This window comes from Octopus bimaculoides, chromosome 7, assembly GCF_046866305.1.
Source record: "Octopus bimaculoides isolate indiv1 chromosome 7, ASM4686630v1, whole genome shotgun sequence".
Lineage (NCBI taxonomy): Eukaryota > Metazoa > Mollusca > Cephalopoda > Octopoda > Octopodidae > Octopus > Octopus bimaculoides.
In genome coordinates, this window is record NC_142934.1 from 29635349 (window position 1) to 29651389 (window position 16041).

Below are 16041 nucleotides of genomic sequence, written 5' to 3' on the forward strand. Positions count from 1 at the left end.
GGAAGTGGTGAGATAAAATGTGGAAAAATGTAGTGAGTGTAATAACAAGAGAATAATGGATATAATGTAAAGGTGACGAGGGGGGGAGGTAAAAAAATAAAAATAAAAAATAAAAAATAAAAAATAAAGAAAAGTGTTGCATGGACGTAAAGGGGAGAGTCATAAGGAGAAGGGGGCTGTGTTGAGTCCGAAGGGGAAAGAAGAATTAAGGTTAAAAATATAGCGTTCCTCCAAGTGGAGTCGCGAGGGAGTGGACCCATGGTGCAGGGCGAGGCCAAAAACGGAGATGTTAGAGAGAGAGTGGTTGGCCAAGTGGAAGTGACGGGCGACGGGGGAGTTCGAACCTAGCCGAACGTCCCTTAGGTGTTCGGTGAAACGGTCAGCCAGCTGGCGGCCCGTCTGCCCCATGTAGAGTTGGTTGCATAGGGTGCATTGGATGCAGTAAATTAGGTTGGAGGAGGTGCAGGTGAAACTGTGTGGAATGTGAAGAGTTTGTAGGTTCGAGATATATATATATATGTATATGTATATATATGTATGTATATATATATATATATGTTGTTGTACTTGGGGATGGTCATATTGCCAGTTTAGCCAATAAATATATATATATATATATATATATATATATATATATATATATATATATATATATATATATATATGTATGTATATGTGTGTACACACACACACATACATATCCAGCTTGCGATGGGTAAATTGTTGCCATATTATATTTTTAATTTCGTGAATGTACATTGTTTGTTTTTGATTTTGTCAACAACACAGTATGGTAGGGTCAGATGGGCACCATCTATGAGAAAAACAGCACCATGATGCAATCCACTCTGCCAGAAATTTGGAAATGACATGATGTACTGCTTGGCATTCATGCCAGAAGCTCCAGTACGAACATTGCAGAGTGTTTGGGTGTCAACCCACTTGATTATTATGTATGGAATGCAGTTGAGCGAGAGACCAACCAAGTTCCTTGTAATGCCAAAGATGAACTGAAGGCAAGAATTATAGCAGCATTCACCAACGTAAATAAGGGGACCATCCTGAAAAGTTGCAGGAGATTCAGAAGTCGTCTGGGGGCCATGGTTGAAGCCAATGGGATTTTATTGAATAAATTTACTCTTTAGTATTTCAAGATATTTTTATGTAATTTTGGTAAATATACCTGTTAAAAATGAGATGGTAGTGTTATTTTCATTTTTGTATAATTTAAATGACAGTTTATTCACTACACTCTGTATATATGTATGAATGTATATATATATATATATATATATATACGCACACACACACTCACACACACACACACACACACACACACACACACACACACACACACACACACATATATATATGTATATATATATATATATATATATATATATATATATACACACGCACACACATCTTAATATATAAAGCTGAAGTTGTGTGTCTGTGTGAAGCCTTTTTAAAAGTTCATAGAAATCCACATTTTCCACTTTTTCGTAAAAATTTTTACATCAATGGAATTTTCTCGATGTGAACTTTCCAGTGCAGTAATTAGATTTTTTAAATTCCGTTTACTTTGTGTGATTTAAGGGAGATTTGGCTGTTGTTTCTAGCAACTTTTATATTTCTTCCCTTCTCCCTGGAACAGCGTTCTTACACACGCGCTCAACATATAATATAGAGAGTAAGAGTAAAAGAGGGAGAGAGAGAGAGAGAGAGAGAGAGAGAGAAAGTGATACATACAAAGTCATAGATTAAACTTTTCCTCTCAGTATTCTTTACCTATTTTTCATAACATAGATACGTAAAAACACACACAACCACACATACGTGATCTGTGACAACAACATACACATAAACACATACACACATCAACATTATAGATATAAGATTTAGTTTCTGTGTTTCTTATATAAACACGTGCACGCATTGCTATTTTATAACTGTCTTCCATTCTCTCTTTCTCTCTCTTCATTGCTACCATCTCTATTCCTTTCTCCCCCTCTCTCTCCCTCTTCTCTCTCGCAAAACATTCACTACAATATAACTCATGTTCGTCAATGTTTGGTAAATATACCACGATTTTCACTAGGGTGTCAGTGTTAGGGTTTATGTATCACTTTCTCTCTCTCTCTCTCTCTCTCTCCCCCTCTCTCTCCCTCTCTCTTTCTCTCTCCCTCTCCCTCTTTTACTCTTACTCTCTATATTATATGTTGAGCGCGTAATTACTGCACTGGAAAGTTCACATCGAAAAAATTCCATTGATGTAAAAATTTTAAAATTCCGTTTACTTTGTGTGATTTAAGGGAGATTTGGCTGTTGTTTCTAGCAACTTTTATATTTCTTCCCTTCTACCTGTACACACAATCATTGTCTACAATATGGCTCATGTTAGTCAATGTTTGGTAAATATACTACGATTTTCACTAGGGTGTTAGGGTTAGGGTTTTAGGGTCAAGGTTAGGGTTTTAGGGTTACGGTTAGGGTTAGGGTTTAGGGTTAGGATTAGGGTTAGTGTTACAGTTATGCTTTTAGGGTTAGGGTTAGGGTTAGGGTTTAGGGTTAGTGTTAGGGTTAGTGTTAGGGTTAGGTTTAGGGTTTTAGGGTTAGGGTTGGGTAATCGTGCGGGTGTTAATCTGAAAAATTACAGAAATGTGAAAATTACCGACCCTGCCATCTATAACTTTTGTTGTTCTGTTTAATATATACATAGCTTATGCCTCCAAAGAAGAGAGTTTGCTGGGGAAAGAAAGCAACCAGTTTAAAATGACAGCAACAGACTGCAGCAATTCACCACATTCCAGAAGCTACTTTGAACATAATGCAAAATGGTGCATCAACATCTTCTGCCTAATCTGATAGAATTCTGGCAAAACTGTATAGCAACAGATCTCCAGCAGTTGCTTGATCACAAATTGCCGTCCTAGCTCCTGCTAAAAGGGATTACCCTGCTATGTATAATCAGGGCAGCGCAAAAAGTTGTTTTGCACAAGCATTTCTATAGCCAATTAGACGGATGAAATTTACGTACGCTTAATAATATTATGCAAAACAGCCTTCAGACTTTCCCTATTAATTTCATTGTCTTTTGAATTATGAACATATTTACATCATAAGGGTTTTTTCGTTGTAAGGCTTTCTTTTTTAGTTGATTTTCACCTAGCAAGACTTATCGTAGATGGCGTAATAAGTCACACCCAGACAAGGTCGGGTTATACTGCTAGTATATATATATATATATATATATATATATGCGAGTAAAAATAAATACAAAAAAGGTGGGGTTTTTTTGTATGATTGTGTATAGAGGAATATATTATTTTACTTAAAAGAGTTCCAACACTGTCTGTTTTTTATGTTTTATTTATATTCCTGCAGAACTAATGTGGGGTATAGAATATGGAATATAATATGATATACAATATACAATATAAAATAAAATAAAATAAAAATGGATGGCACCATGAAAGAAAGTATTGAATGTAGATGAAATATTGAGTGTTCAATATAAAGGATCAAATATATAAATATATAAATATAAATAAAAATATATATATATAAAGGCGACTCGAGTTTCAGGGCTATTTCCCTTCGTCATGGCCTGTATGACAGACTTTAACAGACTGTCTATATATATATAGGAGAAGAAAATGGATATAATAACAATGGGAAACTCGTTGTTTTTGCTGGTATGTCTTTAATTAAATAGATAAGAAGGAGGAAGAAGCAGATACTAGCTCAGTATCCTGTCATTGCAAAGTATTGAGGTTTGTATGCTTCACTGGATGTGCAATGTCAGTGTGCATGCACAACAGAGTGTAAGCATCTTGAGAGAAAAGCTGGGCATAAGAGGTATCAGATGTGGTGTGCAAGAGAGATGACTGCACTGGTATGGTCATGTGATGCATATAAACAAGAACAGCTGTGTAAGAAAGTAACTGTCTAACTGTGGAGGGAACCTGTGGGAGAGGTAGACAGGACGATATGGGACAAGGTAGTGAAGCATGATCTTCAAATGTTGGGCCTCATGAAAGCAAAGACAAATGACCAAGAACTTTGGTGATATGCCATACTTGAGAAGACTTATCAAGCCAAATGGAACTGTAATCATGTTCAATGCCAGTGTCACATAGTAGGTATCCATAAAAAGCACCTTTTGAATGTGGGGCCTCATATAGGCAATGATAAGTAACCGAGACCTTTGGTGATGTACCTTGCTTGAGAAGATTCATCAAGCCAAGTGAAAGCATCGTCATCATTGTGGCCAATGCTGGTTTCACATAACTGGCACCTGTACCAGTGGCACATAAAAAGCACCTATCACACTCTTGGAGTGGTCGGCATTAGGAAGGGCATCCAGCCATAGAAACCATGCCAAATCAGATTGGAACCTGGTGCAGCTCTCCAGCTTACCAGTTTCAGTCAAATCATCTAACCCATGCCATAAAAAAAGTAAACTGACAAGGTAGCAGTCGCTCTCTGACAGGTTTATGGTCAAGCCTGTGACAGCTGAAACCTCCAGCATGCTTGGCCCTAGACTATATCCCTGCCCACCAGTGTCAGGGGTGGAGATTGTTGTCTGCAAGTGCAAGCTCTGTGAGTCAGAGTGACTGTTCCAGTGCATCTCCTTCACAATGCCTTTTCCATTTTGTCTGCTGGTGCCATGAGAAATATTTCTATATTGTGAGATGCAAGATTCTCCATTAATCCTTCTAGTTAATAGACTATTCTACGACATAGTGCTGCACTATCAGGAATCACGCATGCAATTAATATTTACAAATATTTACAATCAATTTCTCTATAATGAGATAATACTTCTAGCTTTTTGATTAGAACATGTCAAGTTTTATAAATTTGTTTTACAATTCCAAGGGAAGATAGATTTACCTTGAGGAGACTTTTGGGCTTGTAGCTCCTACTGTTCATTCTCACTCTCTCTCAAAAAAGTGAGTAATAATGTTTTTCTCCCACAAGAACCTGATTATCTCTCCCTCCTTTCTTCCTCCCATATTCTACACCCTCAGATTCTTCAGACAGAACCCATCAGATGTCAAACCATCCAACCCATGCTAGAATGGAAAATGAACTTTAAGTGATGATGATGGTGATGATGATGGTGATGATGGTGGTGGTGGTGGCAGCGGCGACCAGGAGGAGGATAAAACAACACACACACATACACATGAATACACACACACACACACACACATTCAACAATACTGGCAACACTTTGAATCTATCCATAATGGAAATAAAACACATAAAAAGTAATACAAACCAATTTAAAAGTTTTTCTCCTGAGGCTCCTAGTAATCCACTGACCAGGAAATATAGAAGTGGTTTCAAAGTCTCCTTTGCTACTGAAATAAACCTGGAAAATATCAATACAATATAAATGATACAGAAAACATGAACTTAAAGATTGTGTTGCAAGTTAAGGTTTATATAGGATTTCGTCAACACTTGACTAAACTCTAAACAATACTTCACACCTAATAAGGCGGTGAGCTGGCAGAATTGTTAACATACTGGGCAGAATTGTTAACATACTGGGCAAAATGCTTGGCAGTATTTCGTCTGTCTTTATGTTCTAAGTTCAAATTTTGCCGAGGTTGACTTTGCTTTTCAGGGTTGATAAAATATGTAGCAGTTAAACACTGAGGTCGGTGTAATTGACTTACTTCCTTGCTTGGACTTGATGGCCATGTGCCAAAATTTGAAATCAATATTTCACAGCTAATACTAGGATGGAGGTGTGACTGAATGGTTAAGAAATCTGATTCCCAATCACATGGTTTTGAGTGTCTCTACATGACACTTTGAGCAAATGCTTTCTACTACAGCCCCAGAGTGATTGAAGTTTCGTGAGTGGATTTTATGGATGGAAACTGAAAGAAGCCCATTGTCATCATCATCATCATCGTCATCATTGTTTAATGTTCACTTTTCCATCCTCATATGAATAAGCTAGAATTCAGTGAACTAAAAAACTTTGATCAACTGAAATTATTCAAACAATTACTAGACAAAAAAACTTCTTCTAGAAGCATTTAAAATCTAAAAATAACAAAGGAGGGAGATAACTGCAATAAGATGAGTTTATCAAATAATTTGAATAAAATAGTCAATATAGAAGATAAAAGTACATCTGGTCTTTAAAACCATCCACAACCTTGTCATTCATTGGCATTCTCTGTATCACCATCTCCATCGTACTAATGCCTTTACACTTAATCTTCTTTCCATTTACTACCCTTAAGCTGGTTATTCCACTCCGACTTTCAGCCATCTTTTAGGTCATTAAGGTTATATGTCAAACAGAACAGACATTTACAGTTGTCTTGTTAATCTAGTAAATGTAATTGATTTATAAAAACCTATGAATATATTCTATAGTATGAAAAATTAACATTGCTGACACAAGTAATTTATGTAAGAGTGTTTGATATACACAGAAATAGTAATGAGTATAGTGGGTTTAATTATAATCACAAACAATATAAATGAGAGCAAACATCTCAGAAAAATGTTTGCATACTAGACACATATATTGTAAAATCTCACATACCTAAGACATTGAGCTGAAAAATTAGACTACATTTTTGTTATTCATTCTAATTGCTTGATTGATCTCAGATGATCAAAACTTTTCATTCACTTAATTTATTTATGTGAGACTTCACCATATATCATCATCATCATCATCGTTTAAAGTCTGTTTTCCATGCTGGCATGGGTTGGACGGTTTGACTGAGGTCTGGAGAGCCAGCGGCTGAACCAGGATCCAATCTGATCTGGCAATGTTTCTACAGCTGGATGCCCTTCCTAACACCAACCACTCCGAGAGTGTAGTGGGTGCTTTTTTTACATGCCACCAGCACAGGAGCCAGTCAGACAGGCCTGGCATCGATCATGTTTGGATAGTGCTTCTAACATGCCACCAGCACAGGGGCCAGCCAGGGAATACTGGCCTCAGCTAATATATATATATATAGAGAGAGAGAGAGAGCATACAGTACATTGACATAATCTATCAGGTTAAATATATTTATATATATCAAAAGTCAAGAGTAAAAATACAGAAATTTGTTGTGGGAGCCAAGATCTTAAATATCTATCCAGTTCTGCATAAATGATAAGTGTGTCAATAAATCTAGAAATTTGTTTTTTCTTTAAAAACATAACTTTTATATCTTAAACATCAGCACTTACCAAATCCAGTCATGTACAAATAACTTGAACGCTTTCTTTAAAGCCATGGAAGCAAATAGGAAGGGAGAAACAAGAAATATTTTACTAGCTTGCTCTTGTCAGTTACGTTTTTTTTTAAACTAAATACTAAGTATACTGATATATATATACACACATATATACATACATATATTATTATAAGTATTTATTTTCTCTTAGTTAATAATTAACTCCGACAAAATAAATTAGTTAATAGATACCAAGGTAGCAAAGATCACAAAATGACTGTGGTGTAACTCCTGTTTATGAGGTAGAAACTCCCTGTTATTTTGGGTAATTGAGTAAATATAAAAATTTAATAAATGGAGTAATACGCATATGTTAAATGAATTCTTTTATTTCCAACATATGTTTCGAAGATTACAAATGGTTCCTTCCAAAGGAATAAGTGATGTTAATAAAGATGTAATCGTCTCTTCAGGGAAATACATAGGAACCAGCTTAACCGTAAGGCATTTTAACCGAATGTGATAACTGTAGGTAGAGAAGATTGCTACGTAACTTATATATATATATATATATATATATATATATATATATATATATATATATATATATATATATATATTACATGTTCATAGTATCCCAGTCATCTCTCATTTATATACCAGTCTATTTCCTGATAAATGACATTAGTTATGGCAACATTAAGTCTATGGAAGACTAAAAGATTATCTTATGAACTACATTAGCTTATAGCTGTTCTGCAATAAGATGCAGTGGACTCATAGCAGAGTGCCTGAATAACACCTTATTGCTTCATTGGAGCCGTGAATATGAAGTGCAATTTATTTGGGAAATGATTACATTTGCACCTAAAAAAGGGAATGGCATCAACAATGGGAAAGTCAATACAGCAATGCCTAAGTGAAGACTAAAGGTTAAAAAATGTCATTAAAACATCTAGATGGTTTGGATAACACTTTAAAAATTATTTCCACAATTATTATGGGGTTATATACAGTTCTATTGAGAAAGCATTAGGTCAATTTTTGTCGAAGAGTATTGTGAATTGAGTTATCATATATTGTAGGTATTTGTTTAATTTCTAATAGAAGACAAATGATCTCATAGAGATATGAACTGAAAATGCAGACTGACAAATGACAAAAACTAAGGCATTTAATCTGGTATCCTACTATTTGTATCAACTTGCCTCTCTATTTGGTTATACACTACAACATAGTTTTCAATACAGACAAGATTAATAAAGACATACCAATGTGTTTCCATCATTTCTTATAATCCCTGCATTCTGAGCATTAATCCAGAATGATAATACTGAAAAAGTAAGAAAGTAAAGAACAATGTATTTTTTTTTATTTTGCAACTATATAAGACTATTTTGTTTGAAATATGTTATAATTTTAACAAAATGTCCAACATTGAGTCTGCTTAATCTTTCAATTTATTTTCTCTTAACACTTAACTCTCCTTATTTCTGCACAGTTACAACACATATCAAGGGAACATAAACCAGAGTTTCAATGGCATATAAGTGGCTGAGATGACAACACTCCACCCGAATGGGATGCTGGTCTGTATCAGGGTTAACTTTCCAGCTGTTGTTGGAATTCATTTACAGTTGAATGGACTGGCGTAATGTGAAATGAGATATTTTGCTCAAGAACACAATGAACCACCTGGTCCAGGAATCAAAACTATAAACTTATGATCATTAGTGCAACACCCTAAAGTTTGGGCCAAACACCTTCAGACTTAAAAGGTAACTCTTAACTAAAATCATTGAAATCTTTCCAAGCTCTATATGTCCCAATATAAAATATTCATCTCAAAAATATAGAATAAACTGACACTCCATTGGTTAGGGCAATGAGGGTTCCAGTTGATCCGATCACTAGAACAGCCTGTTCATGAAATTAATGTGCAAGTAGTTGAGCACTCCACAGACATATGTACTTTTAACATAGTTCTCAGGGAGATTCAGCATGACACAGAATGTGACGAGGCTGGCCCTTTGAATTACAGGTACAACACATTTTTGCCAGCTGAGTGGACTGGAGCAACGTGAAATAAAGTGTTTTGCCCTTATGGTCGTGAGCTGAATACCCTAACCACTAAGCCACACACCTTCACAAATATAGAATAGACAAAATACATTTCAAAAAGTTGGGCCTTTTTATTAGGCTCAGAAAATACTTCAGCTGCTGACCCTCTACAAGAGACAAGTTTGTTTCATGCTCAGTACTGCTCATACTGCTCAGTACTGCCAGCTGGGGAACATTAATTCTTAATTCCAATTTTCCAGTCTTTCATAATCTTGTTTTTAATATTCTGTTTCATTTCCAAATCCTATACTAAATACTTCATTCAACTAATGCTTTATTCCAGGAATTGCAATATTTTGAAAATTCCAAATTCCAATTTGTTAGGATAATCTCCTTGTTATTTTGTGTATGAAAAGAATAACAAAATTTATTTACATCTGTTTACTTTTCATCATGTAGGTTCTTATAAACTATTGGTTAACTGCATTAAATTAATCTTATATTTTCTAATATTTACTGTCTGTTAAGGCAGCAAGCTGGCAAAATCATAAGCACACCTGGCAAAGTCCTTAGCAGCATTCTGCCCATCTTCGCATTCTGAGTTCAAATTCCATTGAGGTTGACTTTGCCTTTCATCCATCTGGGATCGATAAAATAAGTACCAGTTGAGTACTGGGGTCAATATAATCAATTTACCCTCTCTCCAGAAATTGCTGGCCTTCTGTCAAAATTTGAAATCAATATGTTGTTTGTACATAAATACTGATTGCGCACACACAAATACACCCCACTCACACACTACTTTACATTTCATCCATTCCCTCACAGCCACATAGCCAATTTTACCATCAGAATTGAAAAGCTTTTAGTGATAATAATATCACCTATCTATCTATCTTATAGGTACAAATGGTAAATAACCTTAAATTTCTATCAGAAAAATTAAGTGTGTCTCTCTATCAATTGATCTATCTATATTACAAATACTAATGGTAAATAACCTTCAATTTCAGCCAGAAATATTATGAAGGGATTTTCTATCAATCGATCTATATAGTTAATGTGTATTGATAGTAAATAACTTTCAATTCCTTTTAAAGATACTTTGTAGGGTCTTTCTATTGATCTATTTATATTATTAGCAGTAATGGTAAATACGTCTTTAATTCTCATCAAGTATATTATGAAAGAGATGCACAATGTGTGTGGCGGAAATAGCAGTGATTGTCTACCACTGGCGATAGCTATAATGTTTTTTTATGCACCAAATAACCATATGAGAGTTTTCTCTCTTGGAAAATATTGCAGTATATGTATGTTCTAATACAACATCCACTTTTAAGTGGTGAATGTTTTACCTTTTATATATTTGTGTGTGTTAGATAAAGATAGTATTGGCCAGTCTATGGAGTTACCCTGGGTTTCACGTCCATAAAGTGCTTAGCTTTATAGCATTTCTTCAGACCCTGGTGGCTGAAGAATGAAGGGACTTCACACATAATCTAATGGAAGATCCTAGTAAAACCAGGCTCCTACATCAGCTAGCATTGCAAGCTGTGCATAGCTGAATGGGCGAGAATATTAAAGAACTCCCTTGATACAGGGGACATTTTAAATTCCAGGACAGAAGTCTTCAGACCCTGCTTACACTTCAGGAGATTCCTATCAAAGTCCTGGAACCTACAAGCTGACCGTGTCGATTACAGATAGTGGTCTAAGGGAGACAATCCCTTTCACTTAACCCGTCTCTTATGTCCATGTTTTCAACAACTAGCTAACTAGCTATGAGGTCTTTTCTCTCCGCTTTATGGACATGAAACCCTGGGTAACCCCATAGACTGGCCATAACTATCTTCATCTAATTACTTTACTGCTCTAAAAATTAGTGTGCTTCTCTTTTGGATTTATGATTTGCTGACAATATATATATATATATATACACACACATACACACATGTATATGTAAATGTATATGATGTAGATATTGTAATAATGAAGTCAAATCAAATAGTGGTATTTTTAAATCATCTAATATGTATGTTTCAGGTTTGCATAATAGGAAATGCATCCATTACACAAACCTTCCTCTGTTAAGACATTCCAAAATATTTTGACTTCATTATCACAATTTATAGAACTCAATGCCCACAAACTAGCTGACCTAGACTCCACTTACACAGATACTCTGATAACGATTAGGGGATGGGTGTATTTTTTGTATATGGGAATGTATATATGTTTGTATTTATTTTTACGTGTATGTGTGTGTGTGTGTGTGTGTGTGATGTATAAATGTCCAGCCACCTTCACTTATAAATATACCTGTGTGTTTGTATGTTGAGCCTCACAGAGGAGATGATTAAGAACTGAGACAGCTGGTGAAATGCTGTGCTTGAGAAGATCCATCCAACAAAGTTAAAATCCATGTCCACGACCCCTCCCTCTCCCACAACTCACCCATGCTTACCACCACTGTTTCTCCCTCCTCTCCATTCTTCTCTACTTTCCCCACATACTTACCTGCACACAATATACCCCTGTTAAATCCCTTCCCTTCTCCCTTACTTTTAGCTCCCACTTTCCTTTTGAAACCTTGTGAACTAACACACCTAGCCACCCTCTTCAATTTCTGTAACTTGAGTGTATGGCCTCTTCCCCCTCCTCTCTGTCACATCTTCACTACCTTTCTCTTTCTCTCTCTCTCTCTCTCTCTCTCTCTCTCTCTCTATCTATCTATCTATCTATCTATCTATCTATCTATCTATCTATCTCCTTCTGAGGTAGCCATGTGTCTCTTCTAATGCAAGATGACCTTTTCTGTCCCTCAATATTACTCCCCACCAATTGAAAGGTCTTATCCTGCAAGTTACTTGGTAACCTCACTGCTGCTGGTGTTGTAAAAAGCAGCCAGTTCACTCTGTAAAGTTGTTAGCATTATGAAGGCATCCAGTCAAAGAAAACATGCCAAAACAGACAACAGAGCTTGGTGTAGTCTTCTGACATGCCAGCTCCTGTCAAACTGTCCTATCCATACCAGCATGGAAAACACAACATTAAATGATGATGATGATGATGATGATGATGAAGAAGAAGAAGAAGAAGAAGAAGAAGAACAAGAACAAGAACAAGAAGAACAAGAGGAAGTAGTCAAGTGAAATCATAGTTGTAGCCAATGCTGGTGACACATAACAGGCACCCATGCCGGTGGCAATTAAAACACACTCTTTGAATGTGGGACCTCATGGAGGCAATGATAAATGACCAAGGTCTTTGGTGGTATGTCATGCTTGAGAAGACTCATCAAGCCAAGTGAAAACATAGTTGTTCATATGAGCATGGAAAAGTGAACATTAAACAATGATGACGACGATGATGATGATGACAATGGGCTTCTTTCAGTTTCCATCCATAAAATCTACTCACAAGACTTCAGTCATCCTGGGGCTATAGGAACTGGCACCCATGCTGCATGTAAAAAGTAGCTATTACAATCTTGAAGTGGTTGGTGTTAGGAAGAGCATCCAGCCATAGAAACCATGCCAAATCAGAATGGAGCCTGGTGCAGCTCTCTAGATTACCATTTCCAGTCAAACTGTCTAACCCATGCCAGCATGAAAAGCAGACACTAAATGATGATGATGATGATGATGATGATGATGATGATGATGATGATATAAATATTAGTTTCAAATTTTGGCACAAGGTCAGAAATTTAAGGGAAGGGGCTATGTAAATTAGATCAACCCCAGTGCTCAACTAGTACCTATTTTATTGACCTTAAAAGGATGACATATGACCTTGCAGAATCAGCTGCAAACCCAGAGACAAGTCCAACAAGATGAAGTGGCTGCTGCAGCAAGTGTTGCTGACCATTCTCCATGCCAACATCATCACAGTCATTACTATGGAGTGTGGCTGAGCACACCATTTGTTTTGTGGGGTGCGTGTCCCCTCCCTCCATCTTCCACTGCTTTATCCCCCCCACACAGACACACACTTTTCTTTCTTCTCCTTTCTTATCTTTCTTCTTCCCTGTTTCTCTGTATTTAAATGTTATAAAATTCAATCCCTTAATCCTTTAGCATTTAAACTGGCCATATCTGACCCAAATATTCTACCTGTTTATTGTTCAAACCAGCCAAATCTGACCTCTTACACCTTTACTACAATGTCATTCTAAAAATAAGCAATTATATCATTAAAATCTCAAAGCTATGAGATAATGCATGGATAATTCAAAACAATGTGAATACATAAGCATTACACTTGACAGAATAATCTGAATGCTAAAGAGTTAAGAGATTAGAAGTATTTTCCCCCTCTGAAAGAAACATAGCTGTCACCAAGTAAGAGTAATCACTCCTTTCTTCAAAGTCAGTTCAAGTATTTCTTAGAGTCAACTCTTAAACAAAAGCCTCTGAATTTAACCTACTTTTTTTATAGATCTTTTATGTACTATTCAATAGCAACCAAAACTGTAGCAGCATAACTAACCTAAAAGAAATTTTGACTGAATGACCTATATGTGCTCTGTTTACTATCTTCTAGACCCAATTTTAAATATACACTCCAGTGAACCTGAACAATAACATACTCAGATATATTTCTCCATAGCTACTTAATTCAAGTATTTATGCTATTGCTTTACTAGTGGTTAAGTGTTGTTACAACATTATTCTGTCCCACTCCCCATTATATGTTCTAAAGACCCTAAACAATAAGAAAAATTTCTCACACCAAATATAATTAATCTACCAGAGAGCATCAAATCATTGTTGACTGCAACATTATCCACACATTATTCCTTGTAAAAAGTCCACAGAGAAGGATGTTAGTGTCACCACATTGAATCTGGTCCTGAATGAAAACCTTTGCTACTACTTGTACAAGAGGTGCAAGAGACAAATTCTGACAACCAAGGCCAAAGAGAACCATTTGATGCTGGCAATGAAGCTACTGAAATCATTTTTAATACTCCTCTGTGTATCATACCTCAGAAATATCCTCACCACACTTTCCTCTACCCCCAACCATAAAAAACCTTTCTCAAAACTAAATTAATTTAGCATGATGACAGCTGATTAGCTGAAATTTAAGAATTACTGTCAGCCCTTTTCTTGTAAATATATACATACTAGTTGTCACCCAGCCTTCAACCCAGTCTATACTGTATGCAAATGTATTCAGAAGACATCTATTGTAATGGCCATGTGTCAGATTGTAGTTAAAGTCTGCTAGTCACCACTTTGCATAACAACCTGATTTGTCATTGCTCTGATGTTTCCTGTTCTTTGGAGCAAGAATTTTTGGCTGCGTTACTTTGAAGTTGTTCTGTTAAGACCTGGTTTCTTAAGTGGGCTTTTCTATAGGCTTGAGACTCCAACTTCTGTTGTTTCTGCTCTGGTGTCTTGAGTTTCCTCAAGTTGGCTTGTCTATTGGCTTGAGACTCCAATTTCCATCATTTCTGCTCTGGTGTCTCTTGTTACCTCAAGTGGGCTTACTTGGTTGTTTCAAACTGAAGTCTTACTTCTTATTGCTCTTGTGACTCCACAATATTTTGTTGTCTCTGAGATGGAGCCTGTCCTCACTTGCTTCTTGTGTTTCTCAAGCCCTTTGACTTCTGAAGCATTGGGCTTCAGATGACTGAAAAGCATTATGTTGTCTTCTATGCATCATACTGAATGTTCTAAAGTGAAATATTTAAAAATTCAAAATAAAATGGTATAACGACATACACACATACATGCATACATGCACACCCCCCCCCCACACACACACACACATACGCACACTATCAGGATAGTAAATACACCTCTCCAGGAAGACCTACAGTCATTCTGATAGGGAATCTGGAATGTAAACAAAGAACACAACCATAATGCAACATGGTTAAATGACCCACAAAGTGAGTACTGTGTAAACACCTCTCCCAAAACATATAACATCACCAGTGAAACACTCCTGACAATTATTATGAAACTGCCAAATGGAAAATCTTTTGGGAGAGACCTCATAGTAAGCTACTGGTATAAAAAAGCTTATGTTCTACAGGGAAATGGACGGTGAGTTAGATATACCAGATTGGTTGACAGTTGCACAGATTACTCTTATCCCCAAGAACAAAGAGACTCGTGTGGCCAAAAGCTATCGGCCTATTGCATGTCTGAATGTCAAGTACAAACTGTACACAGGCTGTCTGAATATGTTTCTCCAAGACCATTGCCAAACAAATGATGTAATAACTGATGAACAGGCAGGAGGAAAGAAAGGAGTCTGGGGCTATGCTGGACAGCTTCTCCTCAGCAAAGCTGTCCTTAAGGAAGCCAAGCAACATTGCCACAATCTCTTAATGATGTGGTTACACTACAAGAAACCTTTTGACTCTGTGCCTCACTCATGAGTGATAAAATCACTATACCTTGTCAAAGTACCAGCTACTATAATGAATGCCATTGAAAGGCTGACTGCAAGATTATCCACACATTATTCCTTGTAAAAAGTCCACAGAGAAGGATGTTAGTTTCACCACATTGAATCTGGTCCTGAATGAAAACCTTTGCTACCACTTGTACAAGAGATGCAAGAGACAAATACTGACAACCAAGGCCAAAGAGAACCACTTGATGCTGGCAATGAAGCTACTGAACAAGCTAAGACATCCTGTTGAGCCAGAGATGGTTTGGTTCTTCTACCAGGACCATTTGCACAACACCCAAAACAACGGGTGGCTTACAATCCATGTGATGTCACAATCCATGTGGTGTCCCAA

At 36.5% G+C, this 16041-nt stretch overlaps 1 protein-coding gene across 1 annotated transcript in view; it reads right to left on the reverse strand.

Annotated features, from left to right (window-relative positions):
- LOC128248350 (uncharacterized) overlaps nucleotides 1-16041 on the reverse strand; it is a 32281-nt gene that overhangs the window by 15728 nt on the left and 512 nt on the right. Inside the window, 3 exon segments of the mRNA XM_089355445.1 lie at nucleotides 5291-5383; nucleotides 8483-8593; nucleotides 15103-15121. Of these exon segments, the coding sequence (XP_089211571.1) occupies nucleotides 5291-5383; nucleotides 8483-8593; nucleotides 15103-15121 (223 nt within the window).